This window comes from Pomacea canaliculata, linkage group LG10 (assembly GCF_003073045.1).
Source record: "Pomacea canaliculata isolate SZHN2017 linkage group LG10, ASM307304v1, whole genome shotgun sequence".
In the NCBI taxonomy this organism is placed as follows: Eukaryota; Metazoa; Mollusca; class Gastropoda; order Architaenioglossa; family Ampullariidae; genus Pomacea; species Pomacea canaliculata.
In genome coordinates, this window is record NC_037599.1 from 13,767,523 (window position 1) to 13,793,084 (window position 25,562).

The following is a 25,562-nucleotide window of genomic DNA, read 5'->3' on the forward strand; positions in this document are numbered from 1 at the left end:
GTCATCCACCCGTGAAACCACGGAGCCACTCTCCACGTGACCTACTTCCTGAACACGGAGATCACGACCGTGCAGTTCTCATTTTACCTGCGACAAAGCGCTCGTGTCCGCACCTTTAATATTTGATGACCAGTAATGGAAAAGCAATTAGCAGCAGGATAAATATTTGAAGCTCTGTGCGATGACGGACATCTTCCTACTGTCGTCACGTGGTTTGGCGCTGGCGATGAAGGATTTCAATTAGTCTCGCAGGAATCCGCCCAACGCACGCAGGCTTCACGCTTCGTGACGCAACGCGCCAGGTACGTGCGGCGATGGACCGGCAAGACAGGTAACCTCAATGTCCTGCTGCTGCTGCTGCTGCTCCACAGATGGAGCTGAGTGAACACCGCTTTGGTCCGATACCATCTACGACCTGTGGAAGGAATAAATCTCTCCCCTTAAAACAATTTTCCTCCCACAAACACAAGGTTTTTGTCCCCTCGAGAAATCTATCGCTGTTTAAAAATAAATAAATAAATAAAAAATAAACAGAAACGATGAGAACCAAGACTGCAGAGTCTGGAAATGAAACGCAGTTCTTGAGAATCAATGAGACGAAAATGTCATGACCCAGATACACTACAAGACTGCCACGCCATCGGTCGTACAAGCGATACCTACACCAACGCCTGTCGATGACTACTGAAATAGCAGAGACCACCCGATGACAAAAAAATAATAATAAATAAAATAAAATAAATAAAATAAATAAATAAAAATAATAAAACGATGACCATGTGATCGATGCAGCATTTAGCTTTCGATGAAAGCCCCGCGCGTGATGGAAGTTGCAATGAGCGGACGTTTCCAAATAATTCCTTCTGTCTGTCACTGAATAAATACACCCATCATCGACTTTGAAACTTTTAGAAAAATCAATCATAATTACGTGAATATTTTAACCCAATATTATCTAAACATTTCAATCTAATATATTCTTTAAAAGCCAAACATACCTATGAGACGCTTATGTCCTACACAATCTCCCCCACACCCGACAATAAACACCGCACCTCGCTAAAACATGCACTTTGAAATTTTTTTTTTCATTTTCTATTGCAGTTTGAGCAGGTCAGGGTAAAACAATGCGGAGAAAATCCATGGACAGATTCCAAACACAACAAAAACATCCTCCATGAAGCAAAGAAAAACAAATTCGTAAGACAGCGGAGGGGTGAGGAGAGGTGGGGAGGTTATCATGCCCACCCCATCCCTCGGACCCCGACCGCTTCTCGTTCACTTGGAAATCAAGTGTTTGAAAACACAGTTTCCAGAGAGCGCATCAGGGTCGATAACTCTAGCGGCAGACGAGTTGTGCAATCGCATGCTGGTCCCTGCGGACCGCGACGTGGAGCTCGGTGTTGTGCCTGTAAATCCCTTCCAGCAAATAAATTAAGACACGCTGCGGAAAAAGCCGAGATTTCTGGCTCATGTTTTTCACCTTCATTATTTCTTTTTCAGCGACTGACCTTGTTCAACCGTGTGTCTCAGTCTCGCCGGAAGAAAGGGGCATGACTTCGTATGTGATGATTGCGAGAGACAGAGAGGAAGCGAAGAGAGTTAAATGAGAGGACGCAAGAAAGAGAGGGAGAGAATGTGAACGAGGGGTTTAAAAAAAAAAAAGGAGAATAACAATGAGAAAAGGAAGAATGAAGACAAATATTTAAAGACATCAGGGTTTGGGTGATTGATTGAAGAAGCGTGTAGTTGGAACAGTGAGACAGAGAGCCTCGACATCAAACTACCGACATTTTTAGGAGTTGAGAAACAGGTGTTTGTGGTGTACAACCGGCCAGGCTGTAGCCTCATTGACCCCAGATGCACGACCTTTGACTCCAGCAACAAAACAATGTTGTTGATGATTACATGTTGCAAACAGCGCCGCGGCCAACAGTTACAGCCAAACGAATTGTCACCATCAGAAAACAGGATGAACAAGTTGATCAGGAGAGATCCAGCAAACACCACCCTCATCAACATTTCCTAATAACCAGAGACACATCCTCAGCAGCTCAGTGATACATCTTTGTCCTACATCAACCTCACATCAATCAATGGAACGGTTTGCACGAGGACCACTTGCACGAGAGTGAGACTGTCAGCACACACACAACAATTCTCTGTATTTTTAAAGCCACCCTTTGTCTGGTGACAGTCGACTACGGTTACCTCCATCGGGTGACGCATATAGCAGCAGGTAATTGGCATTATCATTTCGCAAGGTAGCGGAAACTACGGACTTAGTCAACCCGCGGTAAGATGGCGCCTGGAGCCTGCAGCACAGCAACATAAGCCTTTGCCAGCTCTAATCGATTCGTCCTTCCTGCTTCAGTCTGCAAGTTCTAGATGTTTCCAACCACCAATTCAAAACATCTTATTCGAGACTATGAAATTATAAGACTTTGTTCCCTGAATACATTTTCAAAGTGTGTCTGACGGTTAACTTTCAAATAATTCTGTTCGCATAAAATTAAACTTATTTATTTCTTCTCATCAAAAGTGGATTTGAAAGTGATATATATTTTTTTAAAATAGTAACCTGCTCCAGAAAAATTTCTTTTCTTTCCAATTAGCAAAAACTGACAGCGTTGTTAACATTTCTCGTAATTGAGATTCTAGATTATTTTGTGATGTCCGTTATGACTGACACCAGCAACATGGAAGTGCAAACAGCATCTATCAACCTTTTGTAATGACTGAAAAAAAACATGTCTACACAGGAAACGGGTAGGTTTACAGGCTTGAATTCACTTCCACAAGGACGAACAGGCATTTCTTTTAAGCTAAACTTTATTTTTCAATAATTATTACTTTTTATTTATTTCTTTATTATTGTTTTCTGCTGCTCTGGAAATTACGATATAAATTATAGTATTGTCTAGTATTCTGTTCTTTATCTCTATGGCCGTAACCTGAACATTCTATCTTTTCACAATAAACATCACAGCTTGAGAGGTCTGACAGTGATGCAAACAACCTCCGGGGTGGAAAATACAACCACCGGTGCATCTCCCACATCACAGAAAGCATTTCAGTGCACACATCTCTCACATCAACCAACTAAATGTTTGTCTCTTACACTAAAGCATACATCGTGTAATTTTTGATGATGTACACCTGATATCAAAGATTACTTTTTGACAGTTTTAGTTACTTACAAGTATCTCGTACATAACAACAATCCTTTGACAGTTAAAGCCAGCTTGCGACTGTTGTTGACAGGTAATGACAATTCATCGTTTGGTAGACAAGTAACAGCAAAAAGTACCTCAACCTATATCCGATTCTCATAACCTAAGTATGTCTATCAGATACATTTTTTTTGTTTTGTCTTTAAAGGTCTATTTTGTACATACATTGTATATCAAGGTTCCTCCAGCTATCTGCGGCAACAAGCTTAGCAACACTCAGTGCACGACACCGCATGTACAGAAAACAGAACACAACAACAAAAAAATACAGCAACAACACACGATTAGCTTGAAAAGAAAACAAAATATTAAAGTTTTTTTTAAAAGAGGTTTAAAGTGAAAAATATTTATCGAAAAAGGTTATTTTCGCAGGTCAGTAAACAGCAGCGGCCAAAATACTGTTAGTTTTGCAGAAGTGGCTAGCATGGAGGCTAGTAGTGTTCATAGCCATAGTGAACAAGTCCATCAGTAGTCACCACACCCCTATAAAAATGTACCTGTTATGAGATTTTTACAACTGATGAAAAAGAATTAATTTCCCCCTTTACCAAACAAATCAACAATAAAAAAAATAATTAAAAAAAAGACCAGAGGAATTTAATTCGGTCAACTGGGATATTGCCACGACTACCTAGCGCAATCAATAGCAGTGTGTCTGCCAACAAACATCAGGCCGGCCACACAGCAGACGTCAACTTAGCTTCTCGTCCTCACCTGGCAGCGCATGATCTGGCTTCCTGAGTCTCCAGCCGAGCGGAAACGAGAAAAGCACCGGCGTGACCTCTCCAAACCAAGAAAAAAGATTTCGTCCACAACGACTCCAGCTGTCTTTTTTTTTTTTTTTTTTCTCGGGTGGGAGGGTTTGTGGAGGTCACACGCCTCGCAACGACACCCTGTCTTGGAGGAGCGGAACCGATCTGGAAGCCGGGTACACTGTCAATTTCAAGGCCGCGCGGAGATGCGCAAAATGATGTTGCATCGTCAACTGCACATCATCAAGGCCCCACGCCACGTGACGTGCTCGCGAGGCACCTCCCTCTCCCCCAAGTCCACCCGCTTTACTCGGTCTCGTCGGTGAGTTCTAAAAGCAGCGAATCCGCTCGAATGTGGCAAATGGAAGAGCAGCCCGACGATTAAACGAGGCCACTTCTTGCAGGTTTAATTGAGGCGGCGGGGAGGCTGAGTCTTCGCTTTATGAAACAGCGCGGTCGATGGCAGTTGGGAAGATTAAAGGCGCTATATTGTGGAAACTGAGAACTAAAGACTAGAAGCAAGTGCAGTGACGGCTTCGCCCAAAGCTCGTGCGGTCTGCCAGGCTGTGCGCACGCGCCGCGCCCGCTTGGTACGTCACTCAAACGCGCCGGTGACATTACACTTTCCTCCGCTCCGTGCGCGCGCGCGTGTGTGAGAGAGTGAGAGTGTGTGCTTTCGTGAACAAGCAAAGACGAGCGCAAAGATTGACGATTCAGATCGAAGTATGATGATCACGTGACCAGGCCTACCTATGGCGTCACGGTAAGAAGACGAGTGGAGGAAGGACAAGTCTTTAGCGTTGTACCCTGGGTACTTGTGGGGTGGATGGTGTGTATGTGTGTGGGGAGGGTACGTTAGTCTTTTACTCATCGCACCCTTCGTCAATACTCTCAAAATTTGCTAGAAAGTACGAGTCCTTTGGACAAGTCCGCAGAAATCTGTACAGATGGCATGAAAATAAAATTTAATTAGTATTCTAAAAATAAAATCAGCACGAGTTGCACTGGATAGACGTGTAATACTTTTGTGAGTTCACACTCGAAAAACAAAGTGAATTTCTTGACGATAATGTGGTCACGAAGGGCCACTCAGCCCACGTGGTTGCTGTGTCCGCACTAGCGCAGTGGGAGAATGGTTCACGAAATGTTTCGTTTCTCATGGCGCGAACAACCGGAAAGGTTCTCACTGTGGCCTGTCTCGGGTGCGCACCCTGTCGTGGTGTTGTTATGCACATCAGATTGGGGATGGGGTGTCGCAAGCTCCAGATGAACGCAAAATGATTGTTTTACCGGAAGTCATTATTCAGTCTCAGACCTTGGCTTTCTGTCCTGTCCGTCACGCTGTGGATGGCGGATCTTCTGAAGTCCAGCCCACAGCTCGTGACACGCCCGTACCTTGATGATGAAGGCAAAGGACGGTGGAGCTGGCAAAGATTCAGCTCAAATTCAAACAAGCGCCTCATCACATCTCAACAGGTTCGCAGTAGCCAGTATCGATCCCGCCCCCGCCCCCGCCCCTAGGTTTCCCCCCGGTCGTGCAGGTGAGGCAGGTGAGGAGGGACGTGATGCTGAACGCGCTGCTGCCGCACTTTGCTGACGACACAACAGCTTCATCCTTCCGTCAACTTTACCTGTCTCTCAGTCTTCCATCTTCCCGCAACATTGACTGAGGGATAACTTACTGGGTAGCCACGGTTAGTGCCACAACCCTGAGAATTTTCTCGCAATCAGGTAATTAATGATATAATTAATGATTATAATCATGAGGTGCCAACTTTTGAAACGGTTTTTGTTCTAGACTTTTTTTCTCCAGGGACAACAACCTAGGTTTTCTCACTGATGCAACTTTTGGAGTATTTCTCTTCAGACTTAGCCATTTCTCTTTGTGAGTAGCCAGTTCACATTATATTTAACCTCTGGTGTAACCGGTTCTCCTTGGGTGTACCTCTAGTCTCTAGTTAACGTCTCAAGGCTTGTGGTTGGGTTATTCTTAGATTTTGCTAAATAAGTTTTTTTTCTTATTTTTTAATGAAAAGTTTGGAACGAAATTATTCCGTTTTGTGTACAGTAGTAAACGACAGACACTTCGGTGACAGCCGGGTTCCTAATCTCCCATCAAACATCTGACAACATGGCGACCTCCGCTTGTCTTGTCGTGTGAACGGAGAGTGCCGCCATTTCCTCACGCGACAGTCCTCACGTCTCGAGCCCCCGAGGCTTCACGTGCATCGCGCATGTCAGCTGGGTGTCAGCCTCAACCCCTAGAACCTCTTGTGATTTCTTCCACCCTCATCGCCTATAGTACATGCTGAGAAACAGGAAAAAACAATTTTTTGTTAAATGTCTGTGCTTTTAAAGTAATGGCCAAGTATTGGCTGACAAAAAGCTGCAGGCTAAAAGCTCGTCCTCACGTCGGAAGTGGTTTTTTTTGGGGGAAGGGAAGCGGGGGAAGAATAGCAGTTTACAGCACGTGACATGCCGATGGTGAGTAGGAGAACGTCACAGCTATACTGAGGCACGTGACATGCCGATGGTGAGTAGGAGAACGTCACAGCTACACTGAGGCACGTGACACGGACAACTGGTGAGACTGTACTCGTGTACAATCATTTGAGAATCTGACCAATCCTGTTGGGGAAGGAAAACGATTTTCAGCCTTTCTGTGAGAAAGCAAAATAACAGCTGGGTGCAGCTGGGTGCAGCTGTGAACCACGGGGATTAGATATACTGCAGGTCTACCATGAGCAGTATTCTGAAAGCTGCGATCAGTTACAAGGGAATAGACACAAAACTCGCAGGAGGTAGTCGATCGTCATCTGGCTAACTGGCCTTTGAGTAGATGTTAAGATTGGCCAAAAAGTAGAAGATATAAGGTTAACATCCACGTGACCTCTCTAGTTAAAAATATTGTGACCTTTAAGTCTGTGTGCATTCGTGACGAGGGAGAATACACTGGCGTGCACGCGCTTGTCTCTACAGCTGTCTAGACTGCTACTGAATTATACCGACACGTGTCTAGAGTACAACTGAATTATCTATGAATTACATCTTTCATTTATACTCTAGACATTTTGCGTTAATTCATCACCCCCACAGAAAGCCTTCCGACCCCCAAACCTGATCCTGGAAGAAGAAAGGGAAAAAAAAAAAGATTTTGCCGGCGAGAGAAAGTGTTGACGAAGCGCAATGGACAGGTTGTGTGGCTTCTTCCTCCACCGCCATCGCTCCTGCCGCCAGCCGAGCAGAACAAAAGTGCTTTCACTAAGAAGCTCACACAAAGCTCACAGAACAAAGCCCTGCCTTCCTCTCCTCGCCTTTCTTACCATCGCCATTTTCGCGCTTTGACGCATGCATCGCCCACAAAAAATAAACAAAGAAAGAAAAATCCACATCCCACAAGGCACTTTGATGAGCGCCACCTTCACAGCTCAGGCTTAACTCTTGATCTGTTTCTTTGTCACTACAACAACGCCAGCTTTACTTCTATTCACTCATAGGTGTCTTTATCAAATATATCTCCACGACACTAAGCCAAAGGTGTACTCGGCAAGGGAACTGAACAGGTGAGAGAGAGAGAATGTGTGACAGAATAAATATCCTCATGTCACGTGTTGTATTCCGTCCCCTGCTGGAGGTATCTATGGCTGGTCACCTGCATTCGCTTGTTTCACTGCAGTCTAATGGAAATTTTTCTGTCTACAATTTAAAAGACAATAATTCCCAGTTTTCAGTGGTGATGGCTTGGCATCTCGTGAACTCTGCTCACCACAAACACCAGTGCGGAGCCAGACCACACTAAGGTGCAGGGGAGACTAATCGGTAAACCGAACGTTGTGTTCCCTCCAGAGTTCTCCTCCATCACTTTTAACAATGGTTTTAAGCCTTTCAGCACCGTGAGAAGTGCACGCGTGTAATTTTAGCTTTTATAACATATTTAATCGTAAAAATAAAGTATACATTTCCCCAACTCGTTTGTTGAAATCGCTGTTTCGCGTAGTTCTCGTGATATGCGCGGGACAAATAAATCCCTGAGGTAGAAAATCAAATATTTTTTTTTAAAACCAGCAAGGGAATGTGTTAGCTGAAATAAAAGTACGTTACATAGGAGACATCCACGTGCAAGACAAGCGATATCTGGTCTTGTTGACACATCGTCTATTTTATATATAAAAAAATAATTTTGTGGATGATGCTTAAATTGAAAATATTGATAGTCTGACAGCGAAGTTAATAAATATCTATCACAACGAACCTAACGTCCATAAGGTTGGTGATACACTGAGTGGCTTCAAGTAAATTTCACCACTCTGTGTTGATTTAATTGAGTTTGAGGGAAGTTTACATCTATAATACAAATATGTCTCTTGAGGGTTACGTTGCTGTCATTCAAAAGTTTTGACAACGGTGTACGCTATTCACAAATTTCGACAATTTCAAAACCTTTAGCAGTTTGAAACAGGTGTCAACCATTAGCTGGTTTTAATTGATCACAACAGTCATGTCTACTAACCGGAAGTGGTTCCAGCCCCATACGCATGCGCTTGGCGTTCTGGCTCTCGTTTTCACACGCCGCCGCCAAGAGACCTTCTGCAGCTGCTGACGTCAGGTGTGGAGGCGTGGGACGCAGGTGCTAAGACAGACAAGTTTCAGATGATGACACCAGCGCTTAGCTTATTTATTCATGTTCAACAAGCCCAAGTAACCTCCCTTGCTTACTTATTTAAACAACGATCGTGCCCTCCATACTTAGATATATTACATTCTCACTCATTTTTATCAACGGGAAAACTACATCATGTCTAGTGTACAAGTATCAACGCAGCACCTGCATCATGTCTTTTCTTCACACCTTCACGTCGCACCTACGTCACACATACGTGATATCTACGTGACCTCTGCTACCTCTGTCCACGTGATGCCTACCGGTTCCCAGCCGTTCTGCTCTTTAGACCGCCGCATCCGACGACAAGACTTGAGGTACGTGCGAATCCTCTTGCGTGAGCGTTCGTGGAATTCTGGAAACTGCCGGTCGCACGCCTCCAGGATGGCCTGAATCTTGTCCTTCGGCTGCTTGGAGATGGGCACCGAGCGGTCGAGATTCTCGTCCACGAACAGCCGCACGAACATCTGAAAGACGTGAATGACAGCTCATCACACTATTTCTGTACACAGCAAAGTTTAATAAACAACTACAGTACAGTTGGGTAAACAAATACACTACAGTTCAATTAATAAACACAGGAATGTTGGACATTACCATCAACGAGATTATGCGAGAATGTGCAAGATTAAATCCGGCAGGGTTTGGATTTCTCAGTCATCCACGTGGAACAACATCCTTGTTGGCATGTGCTCGACTATTAAGTTTATACCGTTGGTTGACATGACAGAAATCGTTGGTTACGTCATACGATAATAAAGAATAAGTTGATAACTGACAACAAGAAGTCGACTTCCTTTGTTAAGAAAGAAGAAGGTGATAATGCGTGTGACAAAACAGACTACGTTGCAAACACGTCGCCAGGTGCTCACTCACGTTGAAGGCCTTCAGCCTCTCTGGGTCGTAGTTGTGTCCCGGAGGCCCCTTCTCGTCATCGTCGTCATTGTCATCATCATCTTCATCCTTGCTGTTGGCGACGTCATCAGCCGCGCCGCCTTCACTTGTCTTGGTGATAGCACTCTGAGAGATAAAAACAATAATTTAAACAGAGTGGTTTAGGATTAAACTCCACCAACAATTCAAAAGTTTAATACACTGATGGTAGGAAACAAACATACTTATGTAAATAATACTTCTTTGTTTTCGCGGAGTTGTATTTGAAGTTTAAATAAAACCCTGTTTATTATAACAAAAGTTTATTAGGACTTGAGGGGAGAACTCACGACGCCACCCGTTCCTTTTACAACTGAGTACTCCCCACATCACCAGTCCTTCCTCTACCCCTCCCCGTACTTTCCCCTGAGCCAGTGACCGTCTGATTACTTGGCCACAGGTCCCCAGCAGGTTCACCAACCTCACACTGTTATCAAGCATGACTCACCACCACTCACCCTACTCCCTACTGCTTATTATCATCGCCCGCGTGCTCTTTACCTACGTCTACCGATGACACCCCACGGCCCTCAGCTTCTCGAGTACACTGCACTCCTCCCACCTCACTAATTCTTCCTTTCATTCTGCATCTCTCGCATGACTGACTTCCCCCGTGCGCTCGCCACACCTACGTCACCAACTTATTCACCCTCCCCCAACCCACGGCCACAAGCTCCGCCAGTCGTCACACGTCATCTTTCCCGCAGCAGTCCGCGAGATCCCGCGAGAAGCAATCCTGTGGCCATGGCAACGGCATGGAGGCGCGGGAGGTGATTCCCCACGGCACCAGCTAATGGCGAAGAAGAGGTGAGTTCAGATTGGAGGGTGGCTGGAGGGGACGTAGCCTTATCATCTCTCAGCTTCTCCAGACTGGGGATGTCGCCAGCCTGCGACGTGTCCGCGACTTGGGCCACGCACTGGCTGGATGGCCGGTCATGGCCTCGAACTGGCGACCTGACAAGGCTAGTGAGGGTCATGGCGGAAGAAGACCGCGGGGAGAAAAAGAACGCAAATTTGTTGGGGACAAGCAGGAAAAAAAATTTTGAAGCTGATGTAGAAAAGATTCTTCACAAGAAATAAGTAATAATTTTAACTCTACTTCGTAAAGGTGATGCCAGCCCTACAGGTGAAGACAAATCATAAAAAATTCTTTATTGAACATTTAAGATCACTCCACTAAGAATTCTGGAACAATAATAACAACAAGAAGATCTCTATAGCGCATTGACCCTCACGGATAGTAGTTCATTGCGCTGGTGGCAAGCTTCTCAAACTAACCTCATTCCAGAGCTGATTCACGAGCCTTAGAGAGAGTTTAAATGTAAAATAAAGACATCGAACTAATTTCTAGCCAGATGACTTTCCTAGCAACAGCCTGCACAAACAAACAAACAAACAAACAAACAAACAAACAAACAAACAAACAAACAAACAAACAAAAACTAGTTTATGTCCAACTTTAGCACCAAAGTCCATGGTAGCCACGCAGCATCTTCCAGTTCAGACAGTCTGCAGGAGTCAAGTCGCAGTCACCAGCCAAGGTAAGTGATGAAGCAGGATCTGGGCATCCTCCACAGGGCGGGCGAGAAGGTCAACAGGGGCTTAGAGACGGACAAAGGCGTGTTTCAGACGAGAGGGCGGCGACAGGGGGCGCGGGTCTGCCAAGAGACGGAGGGGAAGAACCTGTGGACTGACTGAAGGACTCCTCTCCAATTTCGAGGCACTGGCCTCTGGGGGTGTGTGTGAGTGAGAAAGTGAGCGTGTGTGGGGGAGAGGGGAGGGGAGGAGGAGGGTAAGCCGGGTGTGAGGAGGCAGCGAGTGGGCACTAAGATGCAGACAGATGGTCACATGGTGCCCTTGAGATCGATAGCAGAGAGACAGAGACACTCCTGTAGCTCCAGCCCCATCGTCAGCGCGACAACTCGCCCGCCACTGTCTTCAAGGGGACGCTGCCATCTTCACGACAACTACTGTTACGCTCGTCTGTATGCTATTCCTGTGTCTGGTATACACACGCACACACACATTGTATGCGAGTCAACGAACTAACCCCAACGTTGACCGCTAGGCAAACTGCTAGATTCTCCGAACCGTCTGTGGACTTATGTTCATGTTCAGAATGACAAGAATTTCTCAATAAACACTTCAGCATATTTTTTGAGATTTTTGAAACTAATGTCGCTGATCGAAATCAATTGGTAATGTGAACTCGGCGTTGAGCCCCCCCAAAACAAACAAACAAACAAACAAACAAAAACAAAACAAAAACAAAAACAAAAAAAAACAACCAAACAAACAAAAAACAAAAATGAAAAACCCAACAAACAAACAAACAAACAAACAAAAAAACCATCAACAAAAAACGACAAAAACTACACAAATAACACAGGCAGACAGGCAGACAGATCAAGGAGCAAAGAAAGGTAGATGGCCACTAGTCAGATGACTGTACATAAACTGCAGGCTTGCGATTAACGCGACGGAATCGTTTTACGGAGTGTAATTTAGAAATTCACGTGAACTGAAAATAGTCTTCATTATATAAGTAATGACGGTCGTACCACGTGTTTATTTCGTGTTGGCTGTTGTTCTCATGTTGAGCAAACATTTTAAATTTTGTTTCGAGGATACAACCTGTCGAGTGCCCTTTGAGTCAGTTCAACTGCTTGCAGCATCTCTACTCAAGTTTAGACTTAAGTTAGACACTTAGGTAAAGTGTAAGAAAGTGTAAGCACTAAAACATAAACTTGTTGTCAGGGAGAGGAAAAGGTAGACTGACTGACGACAATTACAAGCGGTCGTTGACATCTTTCTGGGCAACATTTTGTCACCCTGACCTTATTGTGATGATCACCAGACATTGTTTACGTCTGCAAATACTGAGACACTGAGCGAAACTGATACACGTGGTCGCTTTTTGTGATTTTGTAAAATTTACTTTTTTTTTCTTCTTACAAACTGTAAAGGAGTTATTTCTGTTTCGCCTAGCTTCAACTCTCATCGCTAGTAAACTGTATTATAAACTGTTAAACGAGGGAACAGCAGCAGTATGACGACACACTAAAGGTAGGAGCAGCAGCAGTGTGACAATAAAACTAAAGGGAGAAGCAGCAGAGTGTGACACAAGCAAACACCAAACCAAACAAGTGTAGCCATAGCAACCGTTTCGCTGCACTGACACGAGGCTATCGTGGGCAGCACACTTCACCTACATCTTCGCTCTCGTTGCTCGCTCGCCGTTTCCGCTCGGGGTGACCTTTGCTCTCCACAACCTTGTCTGGCGTCGGCGACTTGTTTGGTGTCGTGGCGTTTCTAGGGGACAGGGCGCAGGCTCCGTCTGGCACTTCTGGAGGCTGGGTGGTGGCTGCCATGTTGATGGGGGTGCTACTCTGCTGGTCACCAAACACAGAGTCTGCACAGAAGAAGATGAGAAATGAGAATGAGATGCTGAGTTGTACATCAGACACCACAGCGGCTACATACTGAACATACATACTGAAGTGAACATCAGGGTTTGGAAATCAACTTTACATATTAAGGCGATGCTAATGAAATTATGTTTCACAAGACTTCACCCAATCACCGTTCGTTTTGCCTATGTTCCGACTCACTGATTTTGGAATTTTGCCTGATGGTTTTTTCAAGATCGGACTCCAGAATATTCATTCATATAAATGTCTGTTTACGGATTCCGAGATTCTCTCATGACATTAAAAATCAAAATCTTTCCTTTCAATCCCAAAGATTAACTTTCTAGTCTGTGGATTAGGACGGGGACCTGTGGAGCAGGGCAGACATTTACTGAAGCAGGGTGGATCTATGGTGGAGTAGGGACCTGTGGAGAGCCGATGTAAACATGTAAACATCAACAACGCATGCGCCATGTACTCGCTGCCTACTCTGTCTTTATGGCGGCCTGTCTAATTAATATTCATGCCATGTTAGATGTAAATGAGGCACTCCACGCGACTTCAAGATGGCTGTCTCCAAGGACGAATCTCCGCCTCTACAGCACATTATCTTGAAAATATTCAGTTTTCCCTGAGCTCAGGGCTTGAGCTTTGGTGAGTGTGCAGCGAGTGAAGAAAGAATAACAGGATCATGATAGGAAAGGACAGGCGAAGGTGTGTGAAATGACTGGTGCATCGTGTAAACATATCATACATACTTCGTGAAAGACAGAGGGGAAGAGAGATGAACAAATATGCAATAAATGATGAAAGACCACGTGACCAAGATAAAAGCTTGCGCCATGGAACACAGAGGAAGTCTCATCATTCCTTTTACTGACTGTAAATACAAGCATGGTACAGTGTAACAGTCACGGAGTATTTGTAACTGTAAACATACACAAGACCGTTTCATCATCACGATCAGTAGCAGCAATCACAGTCAGCAGGAACTTGAGATGTTCACAGTCGTCAGCACTGAGAGTTCATGATTAAAATCTTTACCATCACTGGAGTACAGCAGTGGAATATCTAGGTCCGTTAATTTCTTGGAACATCAGATTGTCGACAGAAACTTCTTTATTATTATTATTGCATGTGTTAATTAAAACAATTTTAAATTCAATAGAAGGAAAATAACTTTCGCTGCACATCAGACATTTGTCTTCATTTTTCAATAAAGTTCTTGGAACTTGTTGTCCTCCCCTTGCACGCATGTAGACATGCACAAACGCACGCTCACAATGATACAATAGTTTTTATAAAAGTATCCTAATGACATCTACTGAAAAAAAAACTAATGATGCTCTATTCTCGCAAATGCGCTTGTTCGACCACAGTCGAGCTCATCTTGAAACACAACTGCAAAATAATACCGCACGTGACAACAGTGTACCTGAATCTCACCATCTCCATCTGAAACAAAGGCCAGGTTGTCTGCCCCTGTGTGGTGGGGTCGCGACTTTTACTTGCAGCGCGAGGCTGGGGGCTGACGAGGGGCGCAAACACAGGGGAGATCACTCGCACACCATAAGATGGAGGAGACAAGCCCTCCCTCCTTCAGAGGTCGACGACGACGCGCCAGCCCGCTCACCTCCGTGGTGTGGCGACAGCTGGGTGCGAACAACATTCTCTGGCCTATGAAAGGGTTCGCCGGATCCGCTCCAGTCTTTATTTCTCTCCTTCACCGGCAAAAATCGATCGCACGGCCTCCCAAATGCTAGCACCCCCGCACCCCGCACCCCGCCGCTATCGACTGCACAGGTACACAGGAGCGAGCCATTAGACGCAGGGCACAGGATGCGGAGGCAAACACGGTTGTTGGAGGGGGAGGGATGGATGGAGACAGGCTGCGGAATCTAGGGTGTTGCGGGGTGTGTGGAGGTGGGGGTGGGGAGTATGGTGTGCCCAGCGCCACCTACAGCTTCATGTGACGCACCACGGAAAGATTGGTGTCTTTTGGGATAAAATATGGGTCAGCGGTCATGTTGAAATAAAGAATGGCTCGAGAAGATGAGTGGGAGGAAGTCAGAACAATATGGCAGCGACCAGAATAACAACAGGGGATGAATAACGACAGGGAGGACAGGGGAAGGGGGCTTAACTCTGTAGACGTTAGTGTGTGTGCAAGAGTAGATGACAACAGATACAAATATGAACTAAGCTTTCCTTAATTAAACAGCAACAGCCTCTATACTGCAAACATGTAACAATAGCCTCTCTATATATATATATCTCAAACTTGTAAAAAAAAGTACAAGAGCTTTGGGTACCCTAGGGTGAATGTAACAGTTACTTTGCATGGTAGTTGGGAGATGGCATGCACGGGTAACTGACTGATGCCATGATCTAGTCGGGAAACAGCTCAAAAACATAATTCATGCTAGAGTCTGGTACCAACACCAGCTCTGGCTTTGCAACATCATCCACCATCGAGAAGACCACATGAAGCTTGGCATCGCCACATCTGATTGGGGGCGACAACTACTGTCACAGGATGGTGTTCGGATTAACAATGATCTGAAGTGAGAGGAGAAACCCAAGATGTCATCCAGCCAGGTAAAAATGTTCCTCGCTGCAGCTAAATCAGTGCTGTGTGGGAAGTTTTCCTTTTGCTCTGCGAATAAATAGAAGAGGGGTCAGGGCGCCCGAAGACATTCTACAAAGCAGGATGTATGAGGACGTCTAAGTAATGCAGGTCATGAGAATTTTATGCAGGTCATGAAGATGTTATACAGTTCACGAGGACATACAGGTCATGAGGACGATATACAAGCCAGGATGCCTCATGAGGTAAGGGTTAGTTTATACAGGAGGAGGTTATACAGGTCATGAAGATGTTATATAGGTCACGAGGACGTTATTCAGGTCACTAGCCAGGTTTTTTTTTTTTTGTCGTTCGCCTCTTTCACACTTGGAGACCAGCTCTTGATATGAAATCGGTGGTCTTCTGCAGAGACTCCACCGGCCCGTACAGCTTGTTGTGCAGGGTCTCCGACTGTGGCCACGTCTCTTTCCTCAGGGTACGGAGATTCCTACAGTCCTGTAGGATGTGTTCTACAGTCTGGTCTGCCTCTCCACAAGAGCATCTCGGGGACGGCACTAGGTGCAACTTCCTGTGTTATCAGGACACTAAACAAGCCAGGGTGCAGAAGAAAGCACCAGGGAAGACTGGTCGTAAAAATTGTAAGAACATTGTTATGTCTTATGTGTGTTTGTGTGGGGGGATGGGGCAAGCACAGCACGGTGAAAGGCAGTTGGCAAGACACCGACATGCACATATCTATCTGCAAAGATACGTGCCTGTAATACAAACATTTATTGTGCAACAGCTTTGTGACTATTTATTACAGTATATCTTGCAGGAGTGCTAATTTTCACACTAATCAGTCTCTCTCCGCCAACTATTATTTTAGAATCAATGTCTGATGGTGTTGCACTTGTATGAAGAGACTTTTTAAATGCAGGAGAAAATGTAGTTTTTACCGTTGCGACAGTTTACAACTCAACGGTGATCTTTTCCACTCATCTCTTTAGGTTCGTGTTTATTGGTCAAGTCAACTGAGTGACTAACAGACTTAATTCCCTCTTCCTCTTTAACTACCAGCGAGTGTGTACTGCGCATGCGCTGAATAACTGACGGAGTATCCTCATTGAAAGCTCAACCATCAGCAGCAAGACCCATCAAGTCCAGCAAGGCAACCAAATGCTTGTTCAGCAGTTATCTACATCAAAGCCCCCGTCAGCCCTCTCGCCTACTCACCTGACGGCCTATAAACCATCAGCAACAACGTCAGCAGCGGGGCTTCTGTCCTCCCAACACGCACACAGCGTCCGGAGGTCCCCCCCGTACCCCACTGTCGCAGCCTGCATTGATGGGTCTGCTGCGGTGGTGGACGAAGCACCGGCACCTGTCGATCAGTTCCGGACTGTGAATGAGACACGTGTTGCACAGAACAATCACGGACCCCACATCAGCTTTACAGGTAAGTAAAACAGAAATGACAACAGCGAGAACCGCTCCAACGGCTGTTTCTTCACAGAATCGAGGGTTAGTCCAAGGATTCAGTGTACGATGGGGCCAGCATCGCCATTGTCCTTTGTTGTTGCTCACTGTCCTTTCTGCATGTGACAAAGTACGATGAGGACTACAGGACCTTCTACACTTCTACAGCAGGTCTGCAAACCTTTCATGTGTGTCCTGCGAAAATGCGAGTCTTTCAACCGTGACCGTGCTCACTTGTAAAACAAAATGGGTTATCGAATACTTTCTTTGGAAATACTGTATCTTTGATAGTTTTGATTTGATTCCTTCCTTTGATAGAGAGGAATAAAAGCCGACCCGACCATAAAAAAGCAAATAACGATGCTACCAGTAATGGCCAGCTCCAATTTATGAGTAACTGTTCCTGAAACCAAGAGAGAGAGGAGGGGGAGTCCTTGCGCCGCTATCCCTACACTCACAAGGAACGCTGGGTAAGGTTAGGTTACCTCCATCCTCCTCCGCTGGTTATCGTTGGTACTCGAACTGTCAGGCAACAGTGAAGGTGTGCTGAGCGCCACCGCCATGCCAGCAGCCGGGGGAGGGGAGAGGGTCGCTCTAATCCGAGGAAATTACCACCAGAGACAGAGCGATCTCCCCCTTAGATGAAAACGCACCTGGATTCGCCTCAAGCCCCGTAATTATCCCCAGGTGTCTCAAAGAGAAGATCGAACCTGTCAACGGCGATCCTGACAGGAGAGTTTCCTGCTCGGATGTGCCAGTCGTTATCGATGTAACTGTGAAGGACACACACACACATTCACAAGAAAGCACGCACGCAAGTCTGCTCACAAATAAGCACACAGAGCAACTCACACGCATGCGCGAACTACCCCAAGGTCACAGGCGTAACGATTTGACGATCGGAAGTCAGTCAAGCAAGCAAAGATGGGAATTGCAAGGGAAGGCAACTCTGAGTGCAAGTTGTGTCCCTTTCCCCTGCACCACAGCCTGTCAGTCGCTCCCAACACCCCACCTAACCACTCACACCCCTCTGTCTGTTCTACCCGATACCCTGGTCGTAGCTGGTGCATCCACGCTTGCCAGAGGGAGGCCACTCACTGGGCCAGGCCGTGCTTCCACAACGTCACTTCCTGTAGCTGTTCCATCAGCCTTCCCTTCCACACCGACATCCCAAGCAACCTTCTTCATCTACGTTAACAATTCGTACCTCTCGACACTTGACATACTATAGTGATTGTCATCTGTCCTGCTAGTGCCATACCCTAGTCACAAACACTCGCCGAGAGTAGTCAGACCCACTTACATATTGTTGATAGCGAATGCAGCACAGGTTCGCGAACGTTGGTAGTAACTGCCGACAGGTTATGTCGGGTATCGACACGTGCACAACGTAGGATGCTGTCTGCCTTGTACAAACCCAAATGTGTATTTATATGTCTCGCTGAACTCATGGCTTTATTGACGACATCAAAGTGTTTGTCTGCTCTAGAGTTCAGCTCGACTTAACCCTCGCTATCAGTCGACTATAAGTTAAGCTGCTGCCACACCATGCGACAAAGTCGAGTATAGACCCCACCCAGCCTGAGTGACAGCACCCATCTTGAGTGTTGACAGATTCCATTAAATTTTTATCGAGGAGCTGACAGCGAAGGTCTGCGTGTGTACAGAAGATGTCACCCAATTTCGTGGAAATCACATCTTTGCTGCAAACTGTTGGACGAGGACCAATCGCCTCGTACCGTCGGATAACGGCTTTAACCCCTCGAGTAGGCGGGTTGAGCTGATAAGGTTCAGTGGGGGTTACGACACTGTACTCCAGACCAACTGATTCGATGAAGTCTTTTAGCCATTAAGAAGTAGACAGAAACTGGATTCACACAAAGAAAAGAAGTCCTCTAAAAGAAGACTTTTTTTTCTAATTTTCAGATATTATTATTAAAGCCGTTATAGTTACGGTTAAAGAGGAGTACCCGTCCCGGCCCACAGCGAACAAACAACTCACGGAATCAATGTCCCTCACCCGCCTTCCTGCTGGAGCTGGGGGTCTGGGGCAGGCGGTGGAGGTGGAAAAGGGGTGCGTACCTTTACACTTCCACCAGAGATGAAAGAAAAAATAATCAGTCTATGTTTTTCAAGAGATTGTGAAGATTGTTGTCCCTACAGGTGATTGTAACCGGATTGTGTAGAACTGGCCTCTACAACAGACTGTCAGTCATTGGTTTTTAATCTCAACTTAATTCTCTGGAGGAACCGCTGATGACTTCTACAAAAGACTGAATGACTAACGGTTGTGACTTGGCTCTACAAGAGACGCTACAGTAGAGTGACTTGCTCCTACAGGAGACTGTGACTTGCTCCTATAGGAGACTGACAGCTCTACAAGGGATTGGGAACTATTGATTTTCGCCGTTGCGCCTCTACCCGTGTTTGCCTCAGCACCCACCCGGTGTGCCCCGACACTTGCCAGCGTTCCGCCAGCGAGGTAGCCGCTGGTGTGTCACGCTTGTTTGTATGTCACGCTTGTTTGTATGTCACGAGTTGAACACAAGCATCGGATGTAATCATGCGATTCTCCGCAGCGCGTGTGACGTGACCTGACCTATGACTTAACCTACAATATTATTCGTTGCTTGTTATGAATTGCTCGTGTTTCGTGTGTCTCAGCTAGGAAGGCCAGTCTGACGAAGTGGATGCTGACGTCAGGGTTGTAGACAAGAGGTCAGAGGGTCAAGTCCACGCTTGTTGACTCTTGCCAGTACCCAAGAATCGTGGGGAAAATGATGAGAAAAAAAAATGAACCGTCGAGCAGAAAGCGATGAACTGCACTGCGGGGAAGTAGAGAATTAATCCAGCAAACGAGAAACCGGAGTCAAGATGGCGAGGACACGGCGCGTGCGACCGTTAGACGATGAAGAAGACGACAACGGGACACAGACTCAGGACAACAGTCCAGAACAGCGGTAGGCAAACATGTCAACAGTAGTCAGCAGACACCAAACAGGACGAAACCCTACAGGCACTACAAGAAAACAACAACAACAACAACAACAACAACAACAACCAGGGCGAGTTAGTTCACTCAAGGCGAGGGGACATCACCCTGTACTTGTATGTGTCGGGTAGGAAGCTTGTCTACTGAAAAGTCAGCATCACGCATTTCCACCTGATCCATGTGTTTCCATAAACATATTTACTTATGATTCGCATGTTCGTATCTATTACATATTTACACACGAAACATTTACACCTACTGTATATATACACACATACAAACGCACACCCGATACACTGTTTCCGTCTGTGTACCATGTTTTACTGGATATCAACTCATCTGCTGCTGATCGTGTTTGATCCATACCGCGGGAAAACAATGCAGAAATTATTCAAATTATCTTTTAAAAAATAAAAATTACAGTAATTTTGTTTTAGTTTTCAATTACTGTCCATTCATCGCTGTGTTTCTACGAAAGGATTCTTTCTAAATTTTTCTGTTGAGCTTTCTGTTTGCTCAGTGGTAGCGCTACAGACACAAGTACCCGCTTCCACTTACCCGTTGGGCTGGACAGGTAAACAGTAGTCAATAAAATTTATCACGAGCGAACTGCGTGCACAGGGCAACTAACTATAAATGATGTACATGTACTGTGTATGGTTATTACCACTTGCGGGTACCAGGTCTGTACCTTAAAGTGCAGCGTGTCAAACGTTACAGATCGGCAAATCACGTGACTCGTAATCAGTACACCCCCCAAAAAAAACAAAAACTAACAAAAAAAACAAATAAAAAAACCCCACACATTTTAAACTGATTTCGCAGAAATAAAACACCCTGTAAGACCTCACCCACACTAAAGTGTAAGACCCGACAAATACCAGAATTCGGTGACAGAACTCGGGTGAGTCACGAGGGAGCTGTACCTGAACTGTGTCGTGTAGGCGTGCACGTCGCACAGTAGCCAGGGAAATGCCAGCCCTGACTTCCTAAAAATGAAGTAAAATAAAAATAAAAAAGCTAACAGTGCAGCCAGTCTCGGTGGATCTGAAAGGTAAAGAGAGCGGATGGGGAGAGAGGCTGGTCTGATGGAGCTCGCCAGCAACTGTGGCTGCAGATTCCCCGCATTCCACACAAAGCCGCGCGCAGCAATGGTGGCACAGGTAGGAAGGGGACAGGCTGCTTTCATTCACCTTCACCGCATCATCGATTCTTGTCACCCCACCCCTATCCCCCTCCTGTCCCCGTGTGCGACTGCTGTCTCACTCTGGCACCGCCTGGGTGGGTGCTACAAGCTAAAACGGAGGGGCCTTCTCCGCACACAGCGGCTAGAGGAGGGCTAACAATGACATAGGCAGCTCGTTTAAACTTCTTCTCCACAACGACTTTCCACCCGGTACTTTATCGCATCCAATCGATTTTTTTTTTTCATCTTTCTGGTGCCACTCAGCAAGATATTCTCTTCCTCTCTGTCTCTGTCTCTTGACAGCTGAGGTGCCGGGTGGGTGACTCGTCACCGACCTGATCCGGGTGGCAGGCTCAGCAAAGCGGGTGTTACAGTGAAGACGGTGGCATGACACTGACAACGCAAGGTTGGCTCAAAAAGAGGCAAGGTTCTTTTCTAGTCAAAAGACCTACCCCGAAGTGGTGTTTTTTAATTTTTTTTTTTTTAAATAAGCAACGACAACATCGGGATGTGAGGAGGCAAGTTCTATCTCCGCCTCATGACACCATTGGCATGTGTAGCAACAAGTTGTTATATCCACAGAATTCGACAACTGACGACAATAATGTATGTCGGGTACAACCTGTCTCAGTTACCTGTATATGCAATCTGAAGAATACTGCTAGTATCAAGTAGGCTACCTTTATATATATATGTGTGTGTTCTATTAATGAAAAAAAGTACACGTCCTTACGTTCTTCTGCTAACTGTAGGAAAACAGTAAAATAAAACGAGATCATCTCAGTAAAGAACAAACCTATCTTGTGTATTACCCCGTTTCTGAGTAACAGTCCATAGACCCTGTGTATTACTCTGTTAATATCTTGTTTATTACTTTGTTCCTGTACATCTTCTCTGTATCACGTGATCATGTACAGCAGTACATCTTCTCTGTACACAACAGTTACCCAGGATGACTCAGCTCCTACAATGCTGTTCATTATTTGGTCCTGATACATCAAACCGCTATAACACTGTTGCAAATCGGTCTGCCAATTATATATTTTAATTATACCTTTATCGCATTTCTAAAATAAGTAATCTCTAAGAACCCCATTTTAAATCCTATAATTAAAATGAAAAGTACTAATAAGTTCGGATCTTCCAAGCAAAGACTGAGCAGAACGGCTCACAAATCAGTTCATTGATGATTACGGATGAGTACATCAATGTTTCATCACAACAGGATGTATTTTCTTTAGGGGGTAACATAATAAAAATGTGGCAGAGTTCATCTACATGGTGCTGCCTCATCCACCCTCGTCACACGGAGGAAGCTAACGTCACCCTCCACCCCGGGGAAGTCAGCGCGCGCCGGGTTGAGACACTCAGTGACGTGTGGGCACGTGACCACGGTGGTCCTGAAGGTGATTTCTCAAGCCGTTACCACTGTCCGCTCTTTCATCGATTTCTACGTCTTGTCTACGTCAAGCGATCAAGCTTCAGGAATCAACCAGAGGGAACAGACTATAACAAACGCAAACAGTTGTGAACACGGTTACAAGTGAGTAGAGATCAGAAGCACCATGGCTTCCTTGCGCTCTATTCTTTACAAAATCGTGTTAACAGATAAGACATTAAATAAATGTTAAAACAAATACTATCAGTGGCTCTTTAACCTTCCTGACTTACAGGGGAAATAACGTTGTTAGTGTTTGTAGTGCTCCGTTAAACGCTTTGCCTAATTAAAATTATTGTACTGACAAACGACAACGACGATGACGACGACGATGATGACCGCATGCAGAGTATTTCTTTTGCCTTCTTTCCCTCAGTTGTTTTTATTGTTATTAGTAGTAGTAGTGATAATTATTATATGACTTTCTTATTTATTGCTGACTTTCGACACTATTACAACCCCACCCCCCACAAAAAAAAAAAAAAAAAAATCCGACATGTGTGATCTCAGCAATGACTAGTAGGCATCTGTGTAATTTTACCAGTGACAGACATCTGTGTGACATCAACCATAACTGACAAACAGTAAACAGAGAAAATGTCTTCCTTGTATGAAAGATGACTCAAATGATCACACAAAATCATGATCACTGTTTAGACTGAGTTCTGGAAGCTTGCTCAGTCCAGCGACAAGACTTGCCTCTGTCACCCACCCAACCTTGTCATACAAGACAGGAGATGGCAAGCTAGGGATGAGCGGTAGACGTGCCACACCCTGCACACGATGAACCACTTACAATTCACTGCGGCTAAAACCACCGGCCCACAGGTATTAAACATGTAACAGGAAAAAAAAATAAAAACTCAAAACAAAACAGAAACAGGCTTTGTTCCTGAAAACCTGAAAACTGCTACTTTGACGGTTTCCACAACACCTAAAAAAATAGTCCGCAATCAAGCAGTAGGCACAGTTTTCGAAGTGGACAAAAAAAAGATGGAGCACCTCCTTCTTCATCCTTCTGTCTCTCCTTGCACACCCTTGCCCACCCCTAGAGTCCCCCCCTTGCCTTGCAGGTCGATGTTGGCGCGGTGAGGGTCTCACGGTCTTTGGCTGGCGGAGCGCGCGCCGCTCGGTGTGTGACGGCGAGACCGGCGTCTTCAACAGGCAGTGCTGGCGTTCGTCACAGGTCACGTGACCCCGCTGCTACTCCATCACAGATTAATGAGACCTCACAAAGGAGTGTTTAGACCCGTATCTTCAAGCGATGGCCGTAGAGCGCCACAAAAAATGAGGAACATCGGAGTGGCCAGCGTGCTAACATCGTGACCTCTGAACCTGCGCTAACAACTACCCGCTACACTTGGGGGGAGGGACAGGCGAAGGAAGGTTTGAGGAAGGGAAGAATCTGACGTCAGAGTCAATCTTGGGTGTGCCTACGGGGAAAGCACAACACCTGTACACCGTACACCACCCGTACTGCGTATGGCGGGTACCTCCCTCTGTCTTCTCCTCTGTCAATAAGGCTTCAGATCAAGGACAGTGACAAGGACACGAACAAATCCAACATTCAACTGTCGAGAAAGAGAATCGATGACGTTTGATCTCGATGTCCTTGACCTCAAAACTAACCTTTAACCTCTTGTAAGAATTATAACCAACAACGACAAATAAAATAAATTTTATAGTATGTTTCCCGCCTTTCTTGTTTTCACTGTCAACTGTTGCCAGAACTATTTCACATCCAGGGTTAAAGAAACTCTCGGCAAACGTTTTTAACGGTTTTTGATAGAACTTGCCTAAAACATAAATATGCTACATTTTTTTTTTCAAAACAACCATTTAAAGTCTTTAATTTGTAAGCATACCAAATACTAGTTTCGAAACAAACCATTTGAAGTCTTTCATTTCAAGAATTTCACCGTCTTTAACTTACCTGCGATTCGGGCTTATGAAAGCAGACGAAGACACGTGCTGTGCTGCAATCTGCCACCTGTCGGGTGAGAGGAAGAAGGTACGGAGAAGATAACCCCACTTGTCACACACCATCAAGGTTTGAGTGTCTCCTTGTCAACAGCTTGCGCACTGCTTACTTGACGCCAGTAAACAGTACCCCGAGAGCGGGAGCGAAACCATTGGACGCTTGAGCCACTTCCGGTGCCAAAAAAATGCGACCTCTTGATCCTCTGGACGTCTTCAGATGAGGGACATTGCCCAACAGCGGCGTGAAGAGGAGAACCAATCAGCACCGAGCAAGAGGAGGATGGGAGGACACGGGCTACAAACAATTTATATTACCTGTTGTTGATCCTTGTCAAATTTCTGCTTTATGGTTGAGACAGGAGGAGCGAGAGAACCCTCGCCTAGCAACTTGCTCTCGCGGCTCGTCTCATCACCTTTACCTCTGGTCACGAGGAGACAGCGTGTTACTCTCTCACCGGTGCCTTTGGACAGCGGAAAGAGCGGGCGACAGTCAGGAAGGCGACAGCAACACTCGCCGCGAGGACAGCGCCACCAGGGAGCGGGGAGGGGGTGGTGGGGTGTGGGGGCGAGCGGCCTGACTCCAGTCCTCCCGGTGGGTCCGTCCCAGGGCGCGCTGTGGGCTTATCGCGAGGAGAGGACGTGGCCAGCGACAAGGGCGACAGGTTGTGTGCGCTATCGTGCTCCCGCTTCGATCTGCGCCTTTGTCCGCGAGCACCGGTGCCAGGGTCCCGCCAGCCTTCATCCCACCCCTATGTCTCCACCTCACCACCCGCCCACCTTCCTGCCTACAAGAACCCGTTCACTTCCCCAACTCACCCATCCACCCGCGTTTTCTCTTCTTCCTGTCTGCCAGTCTCCTTTCTGCGCCTCGCTCTCTATCCCCCAGGCACCCTTCTCTCCACCCCACCTCACCTTACCGTTCTCTCTCTCTCT

The 25,562-nt window shown here is 45.9% G+C and overlaps 1 protein-coding gene across 1 annotated transcript in view; it reads right to left on the bottom strand.

Annotated features, from left to right (window-relative positions):
- Positions 1-25,562, bottom strand: part of LOC112573513 (nucleolar protein 4-like) — a 142,184-nt gene that overhangs the window by 9,888 nt on the left and 106,734 nt on the right. The window contains exons 5-8 of the mRNA XM_025253962.1: positions 12,791-12,990; positions 9,522-9,665; positions 8,909-9,112; positions 8,496-8,615 (exon numbers count right to left, since the gene is read on the bottom strand). Coding sequence (XP_025109747.1) covers positions 8,496-8,615; positions 8,909-9,112; positions 9,522-9,665; positions 12,791-12,990 — 668 coding nt within the window. The remainder of the gene's footprint in view (positions 1-8,495; positions 8,616-8,908; positions 9,113-9,521; positions 9,666-12,790; positions 12,991-25,562) is intronic.